A 26175-nucleotide genomic window follows, 5' to 3' on the forward strand; every position below is an offset into this window, starting at 1 on the left:
GGCCGCCAGCGCGGGCGCCGCGGCTCCTCTTACCCCGGCCTCGGTCCATGGCGCCGGCGGGCCCCGGGCGCGCGGAGCAGGGCGCAGCGGCTCCGGCGGGGCTGGCGGCGGCCGGTGCTGCGCTCTCCGGCCCGGCCCCGCGGGAGCGCCCTGCGCGCGCGTTCCCTCCCCCAGACAGGATGCCCGCCCGGCGCCCCCGCCCGCGCGCGCCCGCCCCTCCACGCCGCTCCCGGAATAGAGCCGGAGCACGCCTGGCCCCTGGGCGGCCGGCCGGCCGCGGTCCCGGCTCCCGCACACGCTCGCGCACGCCCCCGCGCCCCGCCCGCTGCGGCCCGGGGGCCACTGCCCGGTTCACGCGCCCTCGCTCCCGCGCCCGCGCGGCCCACGCCGGCCCGGCCCGGCCCGCGCGGTCTTCCGCTTTGCTGGCGCTCGGCTGGCGATGGGGGGCTTGGTGTCGCACCTTCCAGCTCATTCCATCTGCAGACCGCCCAGACCGTTAGAACATGTTTTCCCCCCCCCCCCGCCCCCAGGTGGAATCAAAACTTCTCCCTGCAGCTGCCACTCATTTTCTGACTCCGGGTTTATGGCCTCCGTTCGACAGGTCTTGCCCGAGCACCTTCTAGAGCAGATAGTGGACAGGGCGCTATCCCCGTGCACCGTCAATCATGGTGTGAGAGAAGAGTGGAATAATAATAAAGATCTCCAAAAAGAAGATCATCGAAGACAAGGACAGAGAGAGACGATTAAAAGGTGGGCAGTGCTTGGGATACTTCCAACTTTGGAGATTCTTTGTGTATTAACAGATGAAGAAATATCAAACGGGGGGGTACAACAGAGTGGAAGTGAATACTTTTAGCATACAAAATATAGTGCAACGTGAGGGTGCTCTTTCCAAAATAATTGCAGCATGTAGAAAAAATACTGCTGTGGCTGCGGCTGGCCCAGGAATGGGATTTAAGTTTAAAGTTGTATGAAGAATGTCAACTTTCATCCTATTAGTGTGTCTCTGTGAAAACAGGTACAACTCATTTACAGACAATGGCAAATATCTAAATTTAAGACCTTTTTTTTTTTTAAGATTTTATTTATTTATTTGACAGAGAGAGACACAGCGAGAGAGGGAACACAAGCAGGGGGAGCGGGAGAGGGAGAAGCAGGCTTCCCGCAGAGCAGGGAGTCCAATGCGGGGCTTGATCCCAGGACCCGGGGATCATGAGCTGAGCCGAAGGCAGCCGCTTAACGACTGAGCCACCCAGGCGCCCCAATTTAAGACCTTTTATAAAGTGAAGTCCAAGCTCTGTTGTCCTCCTAGACACCCTTCCTCCCCAAGATGGGCCAAGTCTCTGTTTTCAGTTTTGACTAGGGAACTCCTTTGACTTAGAACATCCTGGCATTGGGATCACCTTGTGCAAAGGCAGAGAGACGGGGAACAGCTTGGGAAAGAGAATCCTGCATCTTCCTGGACTGGGAGTTTTTTCTCCGTTGCTTTTACGGGCAAGTTGTAATTAATGCTGTCTTCAAAAAATTGCGTGTGTTGTTTGTAGTGTGTATGCAGTCACACTCAGAGGAAATGTGGGGTACTGAAGAAAACAATAGGATCTGAGTCTGCAAACTTGTGTGTGAGGTCTTGCTCTACGAAGTACGTAAGACTTGCTTGCTCATCTGTGCTTGGGGAGACCTCTTATTGACCTCATAGGGCTGCTGAGAGGGCAAATGAAATGATGGTACAAACCCACTTTATAAACCATAAATAGCTATAAAAATGTGAGCCATTATTATTTTCCAAGTTCCTCTTTGTTCCTGCCTACTTTTCCAATTTGAAAAGGTCAGTTTAAATTCTAAAGCAGACAGCCAACAATTTACAAGTGGATTAAGTTCCCCAAGTTCACTGTTGGAACTCTGAAACACTTGGAAACAAGGCTGTAAATGGCACTTAAGTTCCCAGGCCAGCCCATTAATACTTTTAAAAACATTATATTTCATTTGAGAGAATAAAATAATATAAAATATATCAATTGTAAAGACAGATGGAAACTTTGGTAGATTTTTAAAAGAGATTTCAGAAACTTCTAAGGACTTTGGAGGTTCATCAGAGAATTGGAACAGAAAAGTCAAAAGGGCTAAGGAGAATTTCTATGGATCTGTGGAATAATTTATGGAGTGGGATTAACTGAGCTGTGGACCGGGGAAAATGGATAAGTGGGAGAACACAGTCTGTGCACAGTTCTGCTAAGCATTAACAAAAAGATGTGGCTGTGGAGGCTAGCGGTTCTGGTTTAGATCATTACTCATAATGCCCACTCGGTGGCACTGTTGACTAAGTTGACTACAGCTTGGTTGCCGGCAGGATCACTGAATGAGAAACCCTGTTTGTGGGCTCTCGGTGGAGGAATAACTATATATATATCTTTTCTGTCCTTTTCTTTAACGGGGTCTATCGTCACCATAGAAACAACACCACGTTTCATCAGTTCCCTTAGGAATATGTGTTGCATTCTGTGCAAGTTCCTATAGGGAGAACTAACATGAAGTAGGAATGGGCTCTATCCTCAAGGACTCCACAGTCTAGTAGAGGAGATAAATGTGTACAAAATAGATGAGTTACAAATTATTATGTGAAAAGTACTAGAGGAGAGATAAAGTGCTCTTAGAGTTCATCAAGACAAGGCAAGAATTTCTTGCCAATCATAGAGACAGTACAGTGACATTTGGGGGAGCCCACCACGGGGAAAGTACATGGCAGGCAGAGCAAACAGTGGGAACAGAGCCACAGAGATGGGAGACTGCAGGACGTGCCTGCAAAGCCGTTTGGTTTGGTGCCATGTGGGGTGTCGGGTGGTAAGCGCTGGTGAAGGACTGGGATGGAGGTTGTGGATGCCCTGTTTCCTCCTTCCCTTGCCATGTCTCTGCATGAGTGCGACCCTCACAGAAGATTTTTTTTTTTTTGGCTCTGTACTAGGTTTGTCTGGTGCTGTCTAAAGAGTTCTGTGGGGAGAGCTCCAGCTCTGTAAAAAGATATCAAATTTGATCCCGGTGAACAATACCAGGAAGAAAGCTTTCAACTCCCTCGTGCTCCCAGTCTTGTGAAAACAAATGATACTCCCCAGTCTCATTCTCAGCTTATCAGGTGGAGCTGGGAAGCCCTGGGAAAGAAAAATTTGGAGGCTAAAGATTCTGTGTCCCAGTGAAAGAAACATCCTCTCGCCTTCTACCTTGTCACTTTGCCTCTAGGTCCGTTTGCACCATGGCCACCAAAGTGAACATTCCACAACCCCAATCAGATTCCCCATAAAAATATGTGATGGCTCCCCTCTGCCCTCAGTGTAGAGTCCAAGTTCCTTATTATGGTGTGTGGGGTGCCTTCTTCACTGACCCCCTTCCTCAGCGCAGACAAGCAGCTCAGGGGACCCTGGGAAGAGTCAGAGAACCCACAGATCAGGCGTTCAGACCCGGGTTCTTGAACTGACTCTGTTGCTCTGTGCATCTCAGTTCTTTGGTTGGGTCGCCAATGTTCAATTTCCTACTTGCTTCTCTCCTTGCCTCTTCCTGGCCCCCCAGATTGCAAGCAGTGTGAGGCTGGGTGCTGTGTCTTACTCTGCACTAGCTCCTACAGCCTAGTGCAGTGCCTGGCACCCGGTGAGCGGACATAAGTACTGTGGAGTGAGTCCGTGAGTAATTGCTCAAGGGCTCCTGAGGCTTCTTCTAATGCATGTGTCCTGGAGGGAGCCGTTTATCCTCTGGGAGTGTTTGCTTGCTCACTTATTTGCAGGGAGAAATGAGATTGCAGCGAGGTGTTCTGCAAGCACTGTCTCTGCGTCCCAGCCTTCCTGCATGCTGCTGGGGGCAGGCAGCCCAGCCCACTGGGCTTCTCCCCAGCTCAGGGCCCCTCTCCTAAGCTCCTTTGTGCAGAGTGAGCTGCAGAGCCCCCTGCTTTAGTGTCTGCCCAGGGCTGGTGGCCCGATGAAAACTTCTCTTGTTCCACTCGGCACAATGTCGCCATTATGGCCCCTACCCAGGGAAATGACACACGTCTGCTGGTCCACCTCAGGCCCCGGAAAGCAGATAGAGATCTGGGTGGTGGCTGCTGGGAGAAAGAGAAAGAGTTTCATGGCTGAAAACCCCTCCTTTGGTTGAACCTTCGGGTTTCTGTTCCAGGCACGGGGCTCCTACCTGTACCCAGGCCACCGGGCTCAGCTTCAGTGGTGAATGGAGCCCAGTGAGCTGGTTGTGTCTGGAGGAAAAGAGCTTTTGTTTTTATGCCCAAAGGCTGCAGGGGCTACCTACCTCTCTTCTGAAAGGCTGCGTACTGTGCCCCATCTTCACCTCCGTGCTGCAGGATGAGACCAGTCTGCAGCAGTCCAAAGGGAATTTCTGAATCCTGGAACCACAAAAACTTGAGAGCGGAGAGGAGCTGGAGAGGTTAGCCGGGATGGTCTCTCCACTGGTCAGGTAAGGAAACTACAGCCCAAAGCGCACAGGGCTAAGAGGCAGGGCCAGGAGTGGTGTCCACGACTCCAGACTTGACGTCGCCCGAGCCACACTCCTGCCCCCATGACTCATTCTCTGCCACTTGTGGGACACACTGGGGGAAGAGCAAGATCAAAGGCATGATCTTCAACCTCTCTGAGCCCTCGATGACTCATCTAAAAATCATCTAAAAATCAGGGGCTCACAACAGCCCCCTGACAGGGGGCTTGTGAGGCTTCAATGCGACTGTGTATGTAGCGTGCTTGGGTGCCTGGCCCGGCACAGGGGAAGCGTTCTACAAATTGAGCTCGCGCTCTCTTCAGGGAGGTAGTTGTTGTATGGTGGCCAAATTCATGGGCTTTGGGGTGAGACATCCCTGAGTTCAGGTTCAGGCTCTGCTATGTATAGCTGTGAAACCTTAAACGAATTACTTATCGAGAGCTCAATGTCCTTATCTGTAACAGGAGGGTAAAAGAAGTACCTAGAGGATTAAATGAGATATGTCAGGTGCTCAATCCAGTGCCTGACGCATTGTCAGAGTGTTAGTTATTATCGCAATCAATATGGGTTTCCTCTGCAGAGGTGGTCAGATGCTGGTGGAAATGTTAAGGGATACTGAAATCGCAGCCACACACCCAGGCTGCCCCCTGCAGGCGGGTTTATGTAAATCAAACCGTTGGAAATGTGATAGATTCTGCCAGATTCTTTGCCTTCCCTGCAAGAACACCTCATATTCTTAAATAGGAGGCTGACAGAGCTTCCAGCTACTGTTACCCACAGGGTCTGTCAAGGGGTGGAATTTTGTGTGTATATTTTAAAAAAGCTAAATAGTGCTGCTATTTTGTCAGAAGGACAAATTGCGCAGGACCATTTCTCCTGGTCCAGGTGGGTAAGACCCTGTCTGTGAGTTAGACAGACAATACATTCTTTATCCACAAGAAGGCATAGGAGACTTCACTTGATACTCCCCTGTTAAGGTTAATTTTCTCTAGGAGCAGGCATATTGGTCACGGCTCCTTTGGGGCAAGTGACAGAATCAAAACTCAAACCAGCTTAAACCAAAAAAGGAATTCATTCGCTCAGAGGTGACTGGGGAGCTGAAGGGAATGAGGCTGGCAAACAGAGCAGTCACCGCTTTGTCTCCATCTCCTGACTCTGCCTTCCTGTGCTTAGTCTTCATCTTCAGGTGGTCCTTTCCAGCCTGTGGGGAAGAAGTTCCGGCCACTGAAGGCCTGCTGGTATTTGCCGCTGAAGGCCTGCTGGTCTTTGTAGGTGGAGAGTCCCTGGGAGGCGTGGGGGGGGGGGGGGGGGGGCGTGGAGAAAGTCATTCCTCTTTTCCTGCAGTTCCAGCACTGGCCAGAGGCGGCACTGGTAGTCTGGGTAAACCACCAGATCGAGGCATGCTGGAGATGCTGAATGGTCAAAGGCACACAGGACACCTTCCCTGCAGCCAGGTACTGAGCCTGAAGTATATCATTCCGTCCCTACCACCCTGTGAAGTAAGTGTTGTCATTCCTATTTTGCAAGCTAATTTCACATGGTATATTAGTGTGCTAGGGCTGTCCAAACAAAATCCCACGGACGGGGGCGGGGGAGGGGATGGGGGCTTAAACAATGGAAATTTATTTTCTCACAGCCCTGGAGGCTGGAAGTCCAAGCTCAAGGTGCCAACAGAGTTGGTGTCCTCGGAGGCCACCCTCCTGCTGCGTCTTCACGTGGGCTTTCCTCTGTCACCTGGTGTCTCTGTGTGTCCCAGTCTCCTCTTCTTATAGGGGTACCAGGCTAATTGGAGTAGGGCCCACCTGAATGGGGAATGCACATCTCCTCCCCTCCCACTTCTGTCAGACAGAGCAATGCTTCCCATAGTGTGGAATTCAGACTACTGGTGGAAATGTAGATGGATTTAGATGTTACCCAGACCACCATATTTGAAGAGTTACCAATTTATTTGAATTTGTATTAAAAGCCTATCACTGGTCCTTATGAATCCATACTTTCCCTGATGTTGCTTTAAAATAGAAATGTCATGGGGAGCCTGGGTGGCTCAGTTGTTAAGCGTCTGCCTTCGGCTCAGGTCGTGATCCCAGGGTCCTGGGATCAAGCCCCGCGTCGGGGTCCCTGCTCAGCGGGAAGCCTGCTTCTCCCTCTCCCATTCCCCCTGCTTGTGTTCCCTCTCTCGCTCTGTCTCTCTCTGTCAAATAAATAAATAAAATCTAAAAAAAAAAAGAAATGTCAAGTATGAGTCAATTGAGAGAAAAATACCAGGTAAATAGCCTCGTGTAAATGAGGAATCTGATGAAAATTGAGAAGGTTGTGTTTGAGTGACTGAAATTTGGGAAACACTTCTGGTCATGGGCATAGAAGTCACCTTACTTTTGACTCGATTCATCTGCACACTTGGCCCCAATTTGCCCCGAGGACTAACCGTGTGAGAGTGTTTGAGTGTGAGTGTGAGTATGTGTGTGGGGGGGGGAACTGCAGGCCTTTGGTTTCTCCCGCCTATGCTCCTGTACGAGTCATTTTGGACCAGGCTGGGTGAAAAGGCAAGGGGATCCTGGGTGGTAATGAGAGGCTGGCCCTCGTCTTCACAGCTTCGGGATTTTATTTATTGAGAGTCTCCCTCCAGGGCTCTTGAGTGGCTTGACTGCAGCTCATGGCTGTGTATATAAGTAGGTGTTTATCATTGTGTAGGCAAGATTTTTGAGCACCTTGGTGTCTGATGTGAAATGAAGCATTTAAAACTTAATTCCACATGGGGTATTAACAGAGTTGGCATGGTTCTGTGGAGTTAATTACTATGACTTTTAGCAGTGCTTTCCCCTCCTTGAATTTCAAGCCCTCCTTCTCCATGTTTGGCTCTTCGGCAGCCAGCTGCGGCTGCCGACACCTTCCACAGCTTGTCCCCCGTTTCTGCTCCAGGGGCCTGGTGAGGGTGACGGGCCCCAGTGCAGGCGAGCTGGCGGCTTGTCCTGCTCTGCTCAGCTGCTCCGTGGGCCTGTTTCTGCGGCTGCAAAATGCGGCCATTGTATTGACTTTAAGCTCTCACATTCTGTGATTTCTGTGCTCCCTCCCCCTTATGTTCTGCTTTATTTATTTATTTATTTTTTTAAGATTTTATTTATTCATTTGACAGGGAGAGACACAGCGAGAGAAGAAACACAAGCAGGGGGAACGGGAGAGAGAGAAGCAGGCTTCCTGCGGAGCAGGGAGCCCGATGCGGGGCTCGATCCCAGGACGCCGGGACCATGACCTGAGCCGAAGGCAGACGCTTAACGACTGAGCCACCCAGGCACCCCTATGTTCTGCTTTATTAACGTAAGGTTGCCCCCCAGTGTTCAAAAAGGTCATGTGCATGGAGAAAAGTTTCCCTTCTCCAACTTTGGCAAAGCTGGCACCAATGTGGTGGCATTTGTCCCTAAAAGGAAGATGGTTTAGAGCAGCACTTCCCTAACCTCACTATGTGTGTGAATCACCCGGCAGTCTTCTTAAAATACAGATGTGGATTGAGTCGGCCAGGGGTGCGGCATGGGATGCGGCGTATCTCACAAGCTCCCAAGGTGACTCCAGTGCTGCTGGTTGGGGACCACACTCCAAGGAACAAGGCCCAGAGCGATTTTCCCTGCTTCTAGTAGGTTAGCAACCACAGTGCAATCCAGACAATGTCCACAAAGCCTGAATGAATGAGAGGCATTCAGTCTCCCTGCACGTTCTGGACCCTGCCTGCCTTTCTCCTTCTCCTTCTTTTTAGAGTAGGCTCCATGCCCAGTGTGGAGCCCAATGCAGGGCTTGCACTCATGACCCTGAGATCAAGATCAAGACCTGAGCTGAGATCAAGAGTTGGATGCTTAACCATCTGAGCCACCCACCACCCCTTCTAATCTCATTCTCCCCTTCACTCACTCTTCTCTGTCTTCACTGGAACATTCAGTTCCCCAAATACACCGAACTCTCACCAACCACGGTGCCTTTGCACATGCTGTCTCTGTGCTTAGAGAGCTCCCACCCCTACTTCTCCTTTGCGTACTTCGTTTTCATTCTTCAGTGAGTATGTGAAGCGAGCTCCTTTCTGCTCCTCTCTCTGGTACTCCATTTGTTGTCTGTGCAGCAGTTATCTTTGTGTGTCATCTCTTTTCCTGTTACTTACAGTCTGTTCCCTCCTCTAGACCAGAGCTACGTGAGAGCTCACACTGCCTTACTCACTGTTGAATCTTCAGTGCTCCTGCCTCCCCCCAGATGCTCAGTAAGTATTTCCCGGGTGTGTGTGTGTAGGCAGGGAGCAAGGGAGCATTCTTTAGTGTCCTTTTGCACATTTGAGCCACCTGACTGGAGGGGCCATGGTGGGGATAATTCTTAGAAGAATCATCTGATGAGAGGTCAGGAAAGGAGATACTTTTAAGCCACATTTCATCTTCAGAGATGTGAGAAGTGAGATAAGTGTTTATCTTAGGATACAAATAGGAAATACAGTAGAAATAGAGTAAGTCTAACATTTCTTAGAGTTATGTCAAATTCGTTTATGAAACGTTGGATTAAACAAAGGTACTACAGGGCTTTGTGGGATTTTGGTAATGTACACTGTGGGTCTCTAAGGGGAGGGACAGTGACTGTGGCAGGGACACTGTGATTCACTTATCCAGAGGCCCTTCCTTGTCTGCCTGTCTCTTTTCTTTCCCAGCACAGCACTTGCCACCCACTATCGAGGCTCAAAATGCCAAATACTCAACTCCCCAGCCTTCTGTGCAGCAAGGGCATGAACCTATTCCCTAGTTCTGCCAGTGGGACCTGAGAAGTCTACTGAGGACTTCTGGGATAGTTTCCTGATCAAAAGAGACACATAAAGGGAAATTTCTTTCCTGTTTTTTTATGTGGTGGTGTGAAGACACGATACCTGGAGCCACAGCAGCCTTTTGTAAACATGAGGGGTCACATCTCGGGACAAAAGCCACTGTACTGAGGATGGTGGAGTGGAGAGATGTAGAGAACCTGGGCCCCTGATGGCATCATCGAAGTGTTGAACTGATTAGCCCCGCACTTGGATTTCCAGTTGTGCAGGACAATATGGACTCTCATTGTTTAAGTCACTTTTAAGAAGGCGCTCCTTACTTGCAGCTGAAAGCATCCTGACAGCTAAGAGGGGCTAACCTGGTCTCTCTAAGCCCAAACAGGCTGGAATTGGCTTCTGGCTCCATCACTGTAATTATAAGTCCTCTTGAAAGCTGTTTTCTCATCTGTGAGTTATAATTATTCTTATTTCCTCCCTCTTGGGTTGTTACAGAGGCTGACATGACATGATGGGTGTAAAGTCTTCAGTGTAGACCTCAGTACACTGTCAGTACTTAATAATGAACTATTGTTATTATTGTTAGTTTTTGGATCACGGAACCATAGTTGTTGGAATATCCTCCACCATCTTGCAGAACCCCATTCTGCAGGACACAATCTGGGTGATGCTTACCTTGTCAAATTTTCTTAATTTACAGAAGGAGAAACTGAGGCCAAGAGAGAGCTGCTCTCTAGACTCTTTTATTTTGGAAAATGTGCACAGTTCAGCCTCTTCCCATATCACGCATTTCCACTCACATCAGAAACAACAGAAGGACACGGGTCTGGGTTGAAATTATGTGCTTTTATGGGAAACAAAAATACCCAACAACAATAACAAAAGCCCTTCATCTTGCCAAGTTCTCAACCAGTGAAAATGAGGCAGTTTTGATGATTGCGTCTGGCTGGGGACATTTCTAAGGGGTCAGGACAGTTGAAAGACACTGGCCAAAAAGAGAGTTGCAGAGAGGGTTGATGTTTTAAATGAGAGTATATTAGACCTCCTTCTGGCCCCTCATCCTATCACCCTTTCAAGTTACAGTCTCCTTTCAGTTTACAAAGATCCTTCCTGAACTTTGCTCAAATGCAATCTCTTCCAGAAAGTATTCCTTGGTCTGCACCAACTTGCATCTGCTTTCTCAGTAATTTCACAAACACGTTCTCATGCCACCTCCCATCACTTCCTGCCTTGCATCCATCATGTGTGAGTCCATGCCTGACGACACCCAGGGTTAGCAGGCATGCCCCCCAGCCCAGATCCTGTGTTGATCATCTCAGTGTCCCCATCTCCCTCCCCCATTCAGTGCTCAGGATACAGCAGGTGCTCAGCATCGGCAGGTGCTCAGTGAGGGTTTGCTGGATTGGAATCTGTTCTCTATTTGCCACGTTACATCACCAGCCTCTTGAGAGTCCTAATGGTTATTTCCATATTTCCACTTCTTCATCTTCCCCCTATGACCTTAAAATGATCTACATCAAGGCATCTCCAAGAAGGAACAGACCCCACCAAACATCACCAACTGGGGGTCAAAGGTTTGGGGAAAGGAGGAGAGAAGTTAACGTCAAGCTTTCATCCCTGTTCAAGAAGGCAAGAGGGCAGGAAAGCAGCCACCGGGGAAAACCAGGGTGATCATGAGCAGTGTTGGCCACTGCTTCATTTTGGAATTCCATAAGCAGCCATTCTTCCAAAGATTTCCCCTATGAAACACGGCCAACTTTGAAGTGGGAGCTGATGACTGGTGGGGGACTGGTTCAGTTGCCCTTCTAGCTCAGGGACCAGCGGGCATAGACCAGGAAGCTTTCTTTGGGACGTGGCCTGTATTATGTTTAGAGGGGTGTTAGAGGTTGTCTGTCTAGTTGTTCTGTTGGAGCTATGATGGGAACGTTAGCCCTGTGGTGTATTGAGTTGTCAGGCACATAGATCGTAGTAAGGCTGAAGAATACGGGCTGTAATAGTGGGCCTCTCCTCCAAAGTGGGGCGGAAGGGTCAGGAGGTGCTGGGAGCAGTGAGGGCGAGCGGAGGGTTGCAAGAGGTCCTGCAGCTCCAGTGCTAACAGGTGCCCTGCTCTGGCCCCTGCTGCCAGCTCCCATGCCTTCCCTTGTCTCCATGTCGGGGCCAGGCAAAGGGGCCAGTTGGAAGTGGTGGGGGGAAGGGAAGTGCCTTGTCTTCTCCTACCATGAGACTTGGACAAGGGAGAGGTTAGGATCCAGGGCAGAAGGAGGAGGACTGAGGAGCTTCAGAGAGGCCAAGGCCCTAGCCATTTCTGTTTGCTGCTGTATTGAGTAGATCCGAGGCCCCCACGGCGAAGTGCATCACCCCCCAGAGAGCACTGAACTCCTAACTGCGGGAGATGAGAAAATTTTTCACGGGCTCTCAAAGGTGCTCAGTGACTTTGGGAGATCACTGTGGATCCTCCCGTGTGAGGGCCCCTTTGGGGCCAGTAAGGTGTGAAAACTGCATGGTCAGCATCCACCCTGGAGACTGGGGAAGGAGCCGAGAAGCAGAGAGAAGAGAGACTTCTTCAGGCACCTCCTTTAGGAAAGAGAGTTGGACCTTGGGGGACTCAGGTTAGGACAGATGTTTCAGTATAAAAAGGATCCCCAGTAAAAGGATGGGAGTCTCCTCAAATCCCTTCCCAAACCCCAGAGCACTTAGAAAAGATAAAGTAAGGAGCATAAAAATATCTCGATGACGTGGGCTTGCCTGACAGTACAGAAAAGCAAGTCTCATGGCAGGCAGTGTGTCCTGTTACACAAGAGAGGATTATACCGAGCTTCAGGATAGAGATTTTACATATATCTTTATATAAATGCATATATATTTATAGAGCCCCTGCCTAGAACAGCCGGGCCTGCTTCTTCAGTTCGTTCCTCTTCCAGAGGGCCAGCCGGTCAAACTCAGAGATGGTCATGCCGAAGACCTGGTAGAACTCCTCCTGGGACAGGTGGCGCTGAAAAGAGGTGGGAGGGGACAGAGAGGGAACAGCCTGAGGACGACAGGTGGAGGCTGGGGGCAGGTGCGGGCAGAAGCGGACCCTGTGTGTTTCCTCTGGGTGTGCCATGCCTGGCACAGCGTCTGACCTACAGAGGTGTGGGATGAGAAGCTGTGGAATGCAAGACTGTGTGCGTGAATGATTCCTGGAAGGGGCCTCCGTAGCTGGTCTGCAGAGGCCACCCCTGCCCAAGACTCAGGTGGGGCTTCTGCTTCACCCAAGTGCCTCGCTGTGCAACGTGGCTGACCTCACCTGTCTGCATCCTGCTCCTTGCATTCTGTGCCCCGGAGTGTGTACGAATTAATACAATTCTTCCTAACTTTGGGAGTAAAAGGGGGGCATAGCCAAGATTTTAGGGTGTACTTCCTCTTATTAGTGTTTTTACAAACGAGCTGGAAGGCTATTCCTCAGGCCATTCAATGAAAAAAACTGCTGTTCATATTTCTCCACCCACTGAAATGTCATTTCGTTTTTTTCTTACATGAAAACAAATATGCCATATAATGAAACATGGTTCTGCATTCCTTGACAGGTTTTCTCCCTCCTTTCTGCCTGCCCTCCCTCCTGCCCTTCCAAACAGCCTTGAAAGTTGATACATTGTCAAAACCTTTCAGAGTTAGAAAGATATGGCACCTGAAATGTGGCAAAATGTTAACAATTTGTGCATTTAGGTGAATGGTAGAAGGATGTTCATTTTACTCTTCTTGCAACTTCTCTGGCGGTCTGAAATTTTTCAAAATAAAAATTTAAATTATGTTTGAAAGGAGATTTTTGGGTATATATCCTCCCTGAAAACCTCCTGGAATCACTGAGATGACCTGTTCGTAGCAATCATGTTAGCCCACTGAATATTGAAGGAGATTCACGGAGAATTATGTATACAGCCACATGGTGATTAGCCCATTCTCTGGCCTACATGAACTAATATTTTGGCCACATTTCCAGATCTTGAAGCAAAGGTAACTTTGATACTTTTGATAGATATCATTGGTTGCTGGTGGCTTTGAGCTGGTTTTCTAATACCAGGAATCCTTGCATTGCATTTCTGTCATGCCCATGACTATATATATGGTCGCCCCCATTTTCTCACTTAATCCTTCCAACCCCTTGAAAACAAGACATTATTTCTTTCTAATTCAAAGATGAGAAAACCAGAAGTCAAAGAGTTAAAATGACTAACTTGACCAAGAGGGAGGGAGGGAGGGGAGCTGGGTAAGTAGCAGAGTTGAGACCAAAGGCCAGGCCTTCTGCTTGCAAACACAGTGCACTCTTGCTGCCCCCTTGGCCAATCCCATTAAACATTCATAAATAAGTCTTTCTATTATGAAAAATTGCAAAAATACTCAAAGGGGAGAAAATAGCACAATGTACACCCAGGCCCATTACCTAGCTTCAATAGTTATCAAGAGTTTGTCACATTTGCTTCACCTATTGTGTTTTACTGAAGTATTTTAAAGCACACTTTTAGACATCGAATCGATTCCTGCCTCTTTACTGCACCATCATCTCCCCCAGAGATAGCAAAACATACTGGATATTTTCTTAGGTAACCATGAGGGCATGAGCAAACCTAAAAACAATTGACAGTACTTCCTCCCAATTGCCTAATACCTGCCCATAATAAAATTCCCCTAATTGTCTCAAAAATATCTTTTTACAGTTTGGCTGTTTGAATAAGGCTTCAAACAGCATCCACATATCACATTTGGTTATTGGACCCTTTCAGTCTCTCCAGGCCAGACAGTGCCTTCTTTTGTCCATGCTGTCTACTTATCGATATTTGTCTCACTGGCACTCAAGCGAGGGCTGAGAAATGCTGTGGACACGGGGAGTTCTCTTCTCAGCTCTCCACGGTAAAGACTGAGGGGGACTGTCAGTTAGTCTCATCTGTTCTTTTTTTTGTTGCAGGGTGACAGTTACTATTGATTCTCTAGCCCGTTTTCTCTGCTGTGCCCAAAAATCTTTTTCATGAGTTTCGACGCCAAGGAATGGCTGACTCAACTTGCATCCAGGGTCCACTGTAGAACACGCTGGAGGAGACTGAGGCTCCCGGCTCTCCCTCTGTGAAGGACCAGCTGGAGCCTCCTCTCTCTTGCGAGTTCTCAGAGCCCCTAATGTCGGCGTTTTCCCTATGACTCTCTCCACAGACTTGAAAGCATAAAGGTGAAGTGCATGGGCTTTAGAGCCAGGCAGACATAGGTGTGTGACCTTGGACAAGTTACTTCACTCCACTGAGCCTCGATTTCCTCTTCTGGAAAGTGGGAGCATGCTAGCACCTAGCTCCTGGATACAGTGAGGGTGAATGTGATAGTGCAGGTCACGGACAGCGGCCCGCACGTGGGAAGCACTCAGCTGCTGGTCGCTCTCACTCCTGCAATGATCTCTTCATGTGTCTGTCACATGGGGGAGTCTGGTCCTCCTTGCCTTTGATTCCATTTCCTCCTCATCCTCTTCCCTGTGCTCATGTGACGCAGCCACACTCACCACTTGCTGTCCTCACCTGGGTTAGGGCCTTTGCCGTGGTTGTTCCCTCTGCCTGGGATGCTCTTCCTCCTTATATAAGCATGGCTAACTCCCTCTCCTATTTTGAGTTTTTGTTCGCATGTCAGGTACTCAGTGAGATCTGCTCTGACTGCCTGGTTTAACACTGCCGCTTACCTCTCCCTCTAACCCCCAATTCTCTGCTCTCCTTTTACTTCTTCCCTCAGCCCTATTCATTTCCCATGTTCTAGATCATTTATTTACTACTTGTGTCATTTGGGGTCTGTCTCCTCAAGTGAGAATGCCAGCTCCACGAGGGCAGGAGTTCCCGTTTTGTTCACTGATATAGCGCAAGCACCTAGAACAGGACCTAGTCTATATAATAGACTTCCAATAAATATCTTTTGGGTGAAGGACAATCTACACTCTGAGCTCCTTGAGGAGCTCTTCAGTCCCCTCCTTGAACTGGTGCAGGGGGTTGGGCAGTGTTCGTAGCCCTGCGGTCTCGGCTCAGGCTCCATGGTAGACATCCCTGGGAGCCTCTGAAAAATACCAGTGCCTGAGCTCCTTCCCAGACTGAGATTTAATTGGTCTAGGCTGGGGTGCAGTATCAGTATTTTTAAGAAGCTTCTGATTCTTAGGGCAGGTTACGCTTCCCTAGTGGGAGCTTCTGGGTGTCCTGGAGGATATAAAAGGGCAATTGGTCCTCCAGGATGAACCAGGTTTCCATCCCTTCATGCCGGTTCCACTGAGCGGCCCTGGGAGCTGTCCCCTTCAGCACCGGCCGCTACTCGCTGCTAGACTGTAAAGGAGGCCCTTGTTATAAATGTGGGGATAATCACCCGCTTGCTAGGCTGCTAGCCCAGCCTGCTAGAGCTGGAGGGACTCACAGAGCTTCCTGGCTTGCTCACATTCCCCTCCCTCTGCCCCAACCCTTTATTCTGGGCAAATTCCCAGCAGCCAGATGAACGGTGGTCGATACGCTCATCCCAAGGGGTGCTGAGCCTCGTCTCTTAGAAACCTGCATTCGATTCGACAAACATTTTCCAATACTTCCCCTGGTTCAGGCCTCATGGTAGATAGAGGACTGACCATTTCTGTCAGACAGAGGAAATGGATAGCTGGGTGCTCTGATACAAAGGAAGGGGAAGAGGTGCTTGATCTACAGTCTGGACACAGGGTTGGGAGAGGCTGGAGGAGGGGTGAGGGACACATCCTGGGAAGGTCTGGGGGGCCCTGGGACACAGGCATCACTCCAGGGAGGCCCTAAGGCGTGAGGAGGCAGGCAAGATGGGAAGGGCATTCTAAGAGAGGGAGAGGCAGGGAGAAGCACCGTAGAAAGGGCAGAGGGTGCTCCAGGATCGGGGGCCCAGGGACTGGAACTCCAGGCCAAGTGGAGTGGACTGCTGGAAAGCCCAATGCTGTGCTCAGCCCTGCCTCTGCTTTATTGATGCTGTCCCGCTCATCATGATGCTCTCTTTCCCCTCTCCACCCATCCAAACCTGCTCCTTTGAAGTCTGTGCACCCAGGATAGTGCCAGACTCTGTGCCGAGGCCTCTGTGGGTAGTGCCTCATTCGCGTCCATTGGCACCTTGAAGGAAACACAATTGCCCCACTCCACAGAGGAAAAAACTAAGGTTTGGAGAGGTTGTTCCTTGGCCAAGATGGCTGTCTAGGGACGGCAGGACCAGGGCTGGACCTGGAGTCTGATGTGAGACCACCTTATGCTTTTACCTTCTACACAGTGCTGACTCCCCCGTGCTCCCCACAAGGAGCACCAGTTTTCTGTACCATCCCACAGAAAACCAGTGCTGTGTTTCTTCTTATCAACCAGACTGCAGGCCCCTGCCGGCAGGGACCAAATCTAGCTCTTGTCTTAAGTCTACAAAAGCATCAGGTGGGGACACGCCGGAGCTGTGCACCACAGATGCTAACTGAATTGAGAAGGCAGCACAGCAATGTTTAGTCTTAGGCTAAAGAAACCAGGTTGGCGTCTCTGCTTTTCCCACAAGGATGTGACCTTAAAGTTCTTCATTCTACCTGCCCTCCCGAGCTGGGTTACATCAGGCAACTTCTGGAACCTCTTCAAACCCAAAAGCTCCTGCTCAGTTTTCTAGACTCACCTCTAAACGTGTCCGGTCCACATCCTTGGGCAGCCGATTTCTTCCTCTTGTGGTCACCAGCAGCAGCTCATAAGGGTAGATCTGGGGAGAGAGGATGGGGTGGGGGTGAGGCACCAGGCTGGCTGAAGGTGGTGGGCTTGTCCCTCCAGCCACATTTTGTGTCTGGGCACCTCCTCTCCCCAGACAGGGCCAGAGATGAAAGTCTGGAGGAAGGGCTGCGTCTATTCTCCTTGGGGGTGCCTGGAGGCCTCAAAGTACCTTCTCCCCAAAGGCAAAACCCGAGTCCCCTAATACTGCTAGGAATGAGCTTGGTGGCATTTGACATTAATGTGGCCTAAGGCCTCCTAATTGTAAATGTCTAATGTCTGATGATTGGCAAGCCTCCAGAAAGTCTCTGAGTCCCACAGGGAATTGTCTGATTTTAGTGGGCAAGAGACATAGGGCAGAATTCAGGGAAAGGAGGCCAAGGAGGGACTGGAAATGCTGGTCTGAAGAGGACCCTTGATGTTATTTATTTGATGGTCCATTTCCTGTGTAGACAGTGCTGTCATCTTCCTGCTGGGTCCCAATGTAGCAGCATCCGGGGTCTCAGAGACCCCCAGAGTCTCTGTGTCTCCTTTACCTTGTACTCTGTGGAGAGACAAGAGAGACACACAAAATGGAAATACATTGGTTTTTGCTTTACACCACTACACCAGCCTCTGTCTTAGAGACTCTGTCTTTGTCGAATTCACCCCGAATCAAGGCTGGTACAAGCACAATGGATGGCTGGAGATAGGGGTTGGGCTGACCCAGAGATAGCGTCTTAGACGAAGAATGACTTTCGTGATAATTAGAATAGTAATAAGAAGAATCTGAGATTGTGAAGCACTTGGGCAAGATCCTCCATCCTCCAGAGGAATACCCCAGTGTTGTTTTTTTTTTATGTTATGTTAATCACCAGGCTTGTCCTCCTGCCTGAGCCGGCTTGTACGAGCTGGTGGAGGCGAGCAGGAGAGCATCACTGGCAGAGAGCATGAAGCTCATGGAACGTGTGCTGGGAACAATGTGCATTTGGCTCTGAGTGTTTCCCTCCACCCAGGGCTGGCAGGCAACTCTAGCTCAGCAGTACGACCCTGCAATGGCTCTGGGAACCCAGATGGGACAGATGGCCTGGAGATCACCCAAGGCCAGGGACTTGAGAGGGTGAGGGAAGAGGGGAGGAAAAGGGAGGGAATGGGAAGTGAAAGGGAGTGTGGGAACTCGGGGTTTGGACAGAGCCCAGCGTGGGACCAGAATCTGTAGTGATCGCTGGTGGAAGGTCAAGCCACAGTTATGAGCAGTGCATCCAAAGCTGCTGCGAGTGCCAGGGGAGGCCGGTACTCACCTCGCATGCCCCAGTTGACGGCGTTCATGCTGTCATAGTGGAAGAGGTCTGCACTGGGTGTCTGCAGGGGAGACAGAGCCAGGGCTGGCCTGAGCAAGCTCACTGCTGCCTCCCTGAAGCATTCCCCCACCTCCCCAAAATGGGCCGGGGTGGATGGGACATGGCCCTTCTCAGAGAGCCTCGGTCTCAAGTCAGGGTGACCTAACTCATGGCCACGTCCCTGGTGCCTGGCAGTGGCACGCAGTAGGCACTCGATAAATACTCATTTCTTGGTGAACTGCATTTCATGCTTTCTTTTGCTGCTCTAATACCACTTGTCCTATGAAATCTGCCCTGGCAGCTCTATTTAAAATTGCAAGGGGCTCCTGGGTGGCTCAGTTGGTTGAGCGGCTGTCTTCGGCTCAGGTCATGATCCTGGAGCCCCGGGATAGAGCCACACGGCAAGCTCCCTGCTCATCAGGGAGTCTGCTTCTCCCTCTCCCTCTGCCCCTCCTCCCTGCTCATGCCCTCTCTTTCTCACTCCAGTAAATAAATAAATAAAATCTTAAAAAAAAATAAAATAAAATTGCATGTTGCCCCCTCCCCAAACTGCTAATCCCCCTTATCCTGCTCCACGTTTTCTTTTTTTTTCCCCCTAGCACGTTATTACCTTCTACATTCTCTATAGTGTGACTTGCATACTATTTACTACTTGCTTTCTGTTTCTCTCTACAAGAATAGAAGCTCCAAGGGGCAGGGATCACTGATGTATTCCAAGTACCCGGCGTATATGAAAGCTTTCAATAAATACCTGTTGCATGAGCAAAAGTCATGTCTAGGCTCTGAGAGTGTGGAGCTAATGCTGGAATTGCTAACATCTTGGGGGCAACGGTCCCAGCACAGCCTCTCTTACCCTGTGCAGCCCGTTCCTTCGGTAGGCAGGCAGGGAGGCGGATTTGGAGATGAGGGGATCTGAAAAGAAACAGCCAAACAATTCCCAGAAGCCCCAAGCCAGGGGTCCCTGTCCCGGATGCCGCCTGGCTGCACATGGCCAATACTGTTCCCCGACCCCGTGGGAAGTGGGAAGGGGCAGAGACCACCAGCTCCTCCCCCTGCACTATAGACACGCAACTGACCGTCTCGGGGATGCCTCGCCCGGGCAGAACTCCAGGCCCGCCTGAAGCCCATGTGTGCAGTCTTGTGGCCTCACCCTGCACACATCTATGCTCCTGTGATGAACCCCTGTGTCCTGGCCACAGCTGGCTCTGGACAAAGGCCCTGGGATTTGGATTTGAGCTCAGAGCCCAGACAGGCAGGCTCCCAGGCAGGTGGAAGAGACGCATGTTCTTTCTCTCTGGGATCTATTGGGTATGGCAACCCTGGTTCCAGGACCAAAGATGGAGGTCTATGTCTGACAAACACAACGGGGTGGGCCATTTGAGATCGGGACTGTGCTGGGACATCTCAGCTACAGGGGACCTGCAACCAGCTCGGCCCTGGCTCTCCCAGGACACGACAGTCTGAAGGTAGGGCAGGCAGAACCTACCGCTGTCAGCCAGGTAGTGGGACCGAGGGCCTGCAAGAGAGAAAAGCCAGGTATCAGCGTTCATGGGGACAGATGGACATGGTGGAAAGTTCATGGGGACAGACAGATATGGCTCCCATTCCTGGGCTACCCTAGCTGGTGGAGAGGAGGAGCCTCCTTCACTACCTCCTTTCTCACCAGTCAGTTTCCAGTTGCTGCACCTGCACGGCATCCTCTCTCCCCTGCCCAGCACCTGGTGCAAAGCAGGTGCTCTGTGATATGTGCTGCATAGATGCCATCGAACAGAACCAGACTTCGAGCAGCACTGGTGCACTGCCCAGAGCCCAGAGCCAGGGGCTGAAAACTGCGCCCCTGGGGGGTCAAACAGGGGAACAGGCTCATCAATTTAGCCTGGCTCTGCCATTAATAGATACCTAACTTCTATATGTTACTCAATCGTGATCTGGTCTTCTCATAGTAAAATGGAGTGGGATAGTGTCTCCTTTATGGGGTTATTGTGAAGAATAAGTGACATATAATACCATAAGGTATTAGCACAGTGTCTGACAACACACAAAACCCTCCATAAAACTGGCTTGATCATCTTTACCATCACCACCTTCAGTCTCACCTAAAGTCAAGGTGCAGTATGGGAAAGACGCAACAGCTTATGGCCTTGGAGTCCCTCTGACTTGGGCCTGATCCTGGCTCTTTCATTTACCAGCTTATTGACCTTGGGCAAGTAGTAAGCTCACGTCTCTCATCTATAAAGTGGGTGATAATAATCCCTCTATATTGCCAGTCTTTGTGAGGACCAAGAGTGATAATGTATTTACAAATGTCTGGCACAGAGGGTTATCCATCAAGTATTGAGTTGAGATAGGATTTCCTGGCAGGACTGACTCCCACAGGGGTAAGGAAGGGAGGGAAGCATGTGTTTGTCCAGAAACAGGGAGAAGTTTACAATGAGAGGATCTCTGGGCAGAGTGTTTGCACCAAGCTTCTGCTTGTTTACCTCCTATGATGAGGGGCTCACTACCTCAAGAGCCAGTCCTTCATATCTTCGAGCCATTCAGGCTATTAGAAGACATTTTTCTTTACACTGAGCCTGACTAGAAGTCACAGCTTTCAGATACCCCAAAGGAACAAGTGCCTGCTCATGGCAGAATATGGTCTTACTTAGTGCCCCATACAGCACCTTGCCAAGTCCGTATTCTAGACCCAGGCAAGGCCACAGGAGTTCAGATTCTTTGAGGGAATTGAGAGGAAATGCCCCCAGCCCGGCAGACTTCCAGGGTGGTGCTTACAGCCATTGAGGGACATCTCATAGCCAGCTGTGTGCAGGGCCTCCCGGCTGCTGGTGGAGCTCCGGGGTGGGGTCCAGGGATCCGCGTAGGAGCTGGACCGGGCCTTCATCTCCTCCTTCAGAATCAGGCGGCCGATTCCGCTCTGGAGCTGGGTGTGGGGGAGGAGCAAGATGAAGTGGGAAAGAAGCAGAGAACAGGAAACAGAACAGGCTTGGGACAAAGGCTGGGTGGCCAGATTCCGGGGAACCTCTGTCATTTTCGCCTTTCCAGCATCCCTCCCTCCCTGCAGCCTCCCAGCTTCCTTTGGGACTTCGTCTCTCTTCACAAGTGGTCCTGTGCTCTGGGGAGTGGGAGGTGGGGCTGGTGGAGGGCACCAAAAGCTGGCCCGGCCCACAGCAGGTGGGTGGAAGGCTCCAGCCGGGCCAGGGAGGGCCTTCCTTGGGACTCTGGCTGTTGTTGCTGGCACCCATCTTTTTAAAAACACGTTTTATTGAGGTGAAATTCACATCAGATACAATTAACCACTTTAAAGTAAACGGTTCAGTGGCACTTAGTACAACCACCGCTTCGGTCTAGTTCCAAACAGTTTTTAACTCCTCCCCCAAAAGACCCTGGACCCAGGAAGCAGTCATTCCCTCTCTCCCTCCCCTGCCAGGCCCTGGTATTCACCAGCCTGTGTCTGGCTCTGTGGATTTACCTATTCTGCACATCTCGTATAAATGGAATCATCCAATATGTGGGCTTTTGTGTCTGGCTTCTTTCCCTCAACATAATGTCTTCAAGGTTCGTCCACATGGTGGCCTGTATCAGTCCTTCATTCCTTTTTATGTCTGGGTAACATTCCACTGCATGAATGCACCACATTCTGCTTCTCCACTTGTGAACAGATGGTCATCTGGGTGATTTTCCCTTTTGGTTCTTGTGAGTAGTGCTGCTATGAAGATCATGGACGTGTGCTTGTTTGAGTCCTGGTTTTCAATTCTTCTGGGTAAATATTTCCCCAGGAGTGCAATTGCCGGGTCATAGGGTAAATCTGTGTTTAACTTTCTGAGGAACTTGCAAACTGTTCTCCCTGGTGGCCACACCAGTTTCCACTCCCACCAGCAGTGCACGAAAGCTGCCGGCACCCACTTGCCACCACAACAGAACCTGCACGAGCATGAGGCCAACGCAGCAGCGAGCCAGCACAGGAGAAGAGAGAGACAACTTTCCTGTGGCAGTTTGCTGAGCAGCTGGATCTAGCCATACCTGAAACTCCTCCTACCGTTGGGACTTTTTGGTTATGCAAAGCTACAGGCTTCTTTTTTCTACCATAAGTGGGTTTGAATTTGGTTTCTGTCACTAGCAAATGATCAAACCCTCAGTAACACACTGTCTAGGCATCTCATCCAGGGTGGAGCCTGCTCACCTTATGCATGCTGCGGTCAAAATCGTCCTCCTCTCCTCCAGATGAGAACCTTCTGGCTCGGGGCACTGCCAAAAGACAGCTAGCATCAGCTCCCGCGTGGGCTCTCCACTCAGCCGGCCCCCGGCAGAGGACACAGAGGGACGCAGAGCCTCACAGGCAGGGGTTTCCTCTCGGCCCCAGCACTTCGTAGCCGAGTGGCCCTGAGCGAGTGTACTTTGGTGAACCGCCCCTCCACTGGGGGCCTCCTGTATGGAAAGGCCCAGCAGCCCTTCCCTTTCTTGGGCATGAGGAGCAGGGGAAACTGACTGCCCAAACACGGCTAATGAGCCTCGATGTTGGGACTTTTGCTGTTGCTGGTGGGAGAGAGAAGTCCTCTTTCTGTCCAGGGTAGGATATTAAGCCTAGATGGGCTGCAGCTCATCTTGCCATGACCAGGGCAGGGCCATGCTGAGTACGGAGCCACCCCAGGGACAGGACACGCTCTGATGACGGCGGGCCTTCACCTCTGCATCCAGCTGTGCCTCAAAAACTTTCACTCTCGTGACCCAGAAAATCCCTGTTTTGGCTTAAGTCAATTGGAGGTTTTTTTTGGGTTGTTCTTTTGTGATTGAAACGGTGTAGGATACCTCTTCCCACCACGCCTCCGCCCCAAACACATATATCTCTCAGAGATCTCTGTCTATCTCGGGGTGTAGTTGTGCTTGTTTGTCTTAGCTCCTTTTCCAAATGCAGAATTTTTGGAGGGCAAGGAAGGGACCATCTCCGAGCTCCTGTGAAGCTTTGCTCAGAATGGACATTCAATTAGTAAAGGCTGTGTGCTGACCCAAAAAGGAGCTTGATGAAAATGCATCCCCGTGCTTAAAAGAAACAGCTTGAGATGCCTGACTGGGTGGGATGGCACCCCAAGGACCATGAAGACCCCATCAGGGTGCCTACGAGAGTCTTCCATCTCGCACAAACTGCCTTTTCTATCTTCCAAGCCGCTTTCCACCCCACAGCCAAGATGGTCTCTTAAACCCACACAGCAGATCCTGTCACCTTCAGTGGCTTCCTACGGTTTAGGATAGAGACCCAAATCCTTGCTTCAGTGCACAAGGCCTCGTGGGATCTGGCCCCTCACCCCCCACCTGCTTCCTTTCCTCTCTGGCTCCCGGTTAAGCTGACAGCCTTTCTTTTCCTCCAGGGGAACCTGCCCTCCCACCCCGGGTCTTTGCAGATGTGATTCTATATTCTGCTGGCTTACCTCCGCCCCACTCTTCCTGTGGCAGCGGAGTCTCTGCCTTGAGAAGGTTCTGTCACATTCCAGGCTGGACAGCACGCCCCTGTCATCATCTCCCACCTCCTGTGTCACCTCCTTCCTGCACATCACCTCCACCTCCAGCTGCAGCCTAGGTCTCCTCCACGAGGGCGAGGACCTGCTCTATTTTGCTTCGCAGTGACTCACTCGAGCCCAAGGCTGGCCCTCAGTACATGTTTGCTGAATGAATAAATGAACGACTGTATGAAGGAGGGGCAGCCGTCCTAACCGTGTGTCCCCGGCGCAGGTGACAGGGCTCTGGTCCAGGCTCCTCTGTGGGGTGCATTACCTTTGGGGGACCCATGGTAGGTCCAGAACTCGGACTCTGCAGCATAGTAGGGGTCCGGTGAGTAGGCTGGACTGTACTTGGAAGCCTGGCTGATGTCTTCACTTGTTTTGCTCTTGGTTGCTGTTGACAGATCACCTGCAAAGGACCCAAGGAGAGAGCTTCAGGGAAGCAGAGTGTCCTAGAAGAGTGTGCTGTATACTTTTTACCTGCCTCGGCCAGGCTCCAGCCCAGGGGAGTGAGGACACTTTGAGGCCAGGGTCTGGGACTTGGAGCATCAGAGCTGGAATAGCCCTGAGGCCAAGACCTTCATGTTACAGCTGGGAATCTGGACGCCAGAGAGGGGAAGGGGCTTGCTGAAGACCACACGGCAAGTAGACCAGACTTGGACCAGACCCCAGCTCAGGGCTTCTGCTACCATATCTCATGGACCCCCAGGTCTGCTCCCAAGTGAACACTAAGGCCATGGCTCCTCCAAGTAAGATTAGACAGGTCCCAGGTGATCCCATGCCCTGACCTTCCTTAGCCTCTAAAAGCCTGTCTCGTTTGGGATTTGAGCCATACTTGGGTGGAAATTGCCAAAGCGAGCCATGCGGCCTATCAACTTTCTCCTCGCACTGAAATGCCAAACCTTGCTTCGGGAGACGATATGGCCCAAAGAAAGGAGCACCGGACAGGGAGCCAGCAATGCTGGGTTCTGGCCCCGGCTCTGCCACTTAGCTGTAACAATGGGCACATCCTGTCCCTCTCTGCCTCAGTTTCCTTATCAGTAAGTATCCGAACTGGTCTGCTGGGTCAGGTGCCACCCGGCTTCAAGCTTCCATGACATGGACCATCAGACCTACTGCAGACACAAAACCTTCTGGGGCAGTGACCTTAGCACAGCCTGAAGCCTGGCAAGAGGCTGACTGGGGCCAAGAGAGGGCTGGGGAAACAAGGGGGCCCCTGACATTTCTCAGGAGAGAAGGGACAGTCCCACACCCCGTGCAGCCAGAGCAGCAGAGGGTCCTGGGGTCGGCCCTTTGCCAGCTCCAGCCTGTGCGCCCTCCCCCAGCAGCACTGGCTTCCAAAGCTTCCAAAGCTTGCGGATTCTTAGACTTGATCCTGGGCAGTCCCTCCCGCCCCAACTGATGTCATTCAGCCTTTTCAGGTGCCCGCTTAGCCAGGCAATCTCCCTCCTCCCTAACTCCTCCTGAGCCTGCTCTGGTGCTGCCCCTCAGAGCCCATCTGGAAAATCCCACACAGTCCAGAGGCATTTGAGACTTGAGGGCCTCTTCTGGACAAACTGGCTTTGTCAGGGTCGGTACCTTTCTGTGGCCACTCGGGGTACATGACTTGTCCTCAACAGCCACACAGATATATGCACGTGCACACAGACTCACCTGGAGCCCAGCCTGGGCCCCTCTGAAACTGAGGATGTTTGTCTAAATTGTCAGGTCTTAAGCTAGAGCCATCATTTATATTTGTATGGCCCCTCCGCCAGCTCAGTGAGCTCAGATCCCAGTACTGGGCTGTTTCCACCTGTGTTTCGGTGCTTCTCTGATTCTGCACTCCCCTCTGTTACCCAGGTAGCCTGCAGGCATGGGAGGGCGATACAGGGTAACTTCTGCACCTCTGCATCCTCAAGGCAAAGGGTGTGCTTTGTCAGCTGAGGCTCAGTAAGTGCGTTTGCAAGAAGGAACAGGGGGTCTCAGTGATGCCTGACTTGGTGGTTCTCATACGGAGCGCAGGTAGGAATCATGAATGAGGCCAGTTACCGTGTAGATTCCTAGGTCACACTCCCAGTTTTTCTAATAAGGAAGTCTAGGGCAGGGGAGGGGCCAGGGCACCTGCTTTTTAAATAAGTCTCTCAGGTACAGGGGTTCCATAGACCATTCTCAAAGAAACACTGAAGGAATGAATGGAAGAATGAAGGCACCCTCATCGAAGCCCTGCTCCTTTCTCATCCACATCTCCTCCCCAAGCCTTCATTTACTCTCATGACACCATGACGGAGAATAGCTTAGAGCAGTGGTTTCTAAGCTGGGCCGGGCTTTGGAATCACCTGAGAAACTGTTACAAACACAAAATTGCGATGCAGTAGGTCTGGGGCGGGGTGCAGGAATCTGAATGTATCCCCCAT

The 26175-nt window shown here is 50.9% G+C and overlaps 2 protein-coding genes across 6 annotated transcripts in view; both read right to left on the reverse strand.

The window, feature by feature from the left end:
- Positions 1 to 181, reverse strand: part of AFAP1L1 (actin filament associated protein 1 like 1) — a 64095-nt gene extending 63914 nt beyond the window's left edge. Inside the window, exon 1 of the mRNA XM_045903178.3 lies at positions 34 to 181. Coding sequence (XP_045759134.1) covers positions 34 to 49 — 16 coding nt within the window. The 5' untranslated portion in view covers positions 50 to 181. The remainder of the gene's footprint in view (positions 1 to 33) is intronic.
- Positions 182 to 10074: 9893 nt separating this feature from the next.
- Positions 10075 to 26175, reverse strand: part of ABLIM3 (actin binding LIM protein family member 3) — a 109850-nt gene continuing 93749 nt past the window's right edge. For 3 of the 5 annotated variants that reach the window (XR_008504949.2, XR_010413261.1, XR_010413262.1), the window contains 8 exons: positions 24057 to 24191; positions 22471 to 22535; positions 21063 to 21210; positions 19777 to 19806; positions 19144 to 19202; positions 18252 to 18312; positions 16886 to 17515; positions 10075 to 12239 (listed from right to left, as the gene is read on the reverse strand). Coding sequence is in view for 1 of the 5 variants with exons in the window: in XM_064596683.1 (XP_064452753.1) it covers positions 12126 to 12239; positions 16886 to 16966; positions 17508 to 17515; positions 18252 to 18312; positions 19144 to 19202; positions 19777 to 19806; positions 21063 to 21210; positions 22471 to 22535; positions 24057 to 24191 (701 nt within the window). In the remaining 4 variants the exon portion in view is untranslated. The other 2 variants (XM_064596683.1, XR_010413260.1) reach the window with 2 other exon arrangements.

This window comes from Mirounga angustirostris, unplaced genomic scaffold (genome assembly GCF_029215605.1).
Source record: "Mirounga angustirostris isolate CCGP_5_RB_7025 unplaced genomic scaffold, mMirAng1.0.hap1 SCAF_7, whole genome shotgun sequence".
In the NCBI taxonomy this organism is placed as follows: domain Eukaryota; kingdom Metazoa; phylum Chordata; class Mammalia; order Carnivora; family Phocidae; genus Mirounga; species Mirounga angustirostris.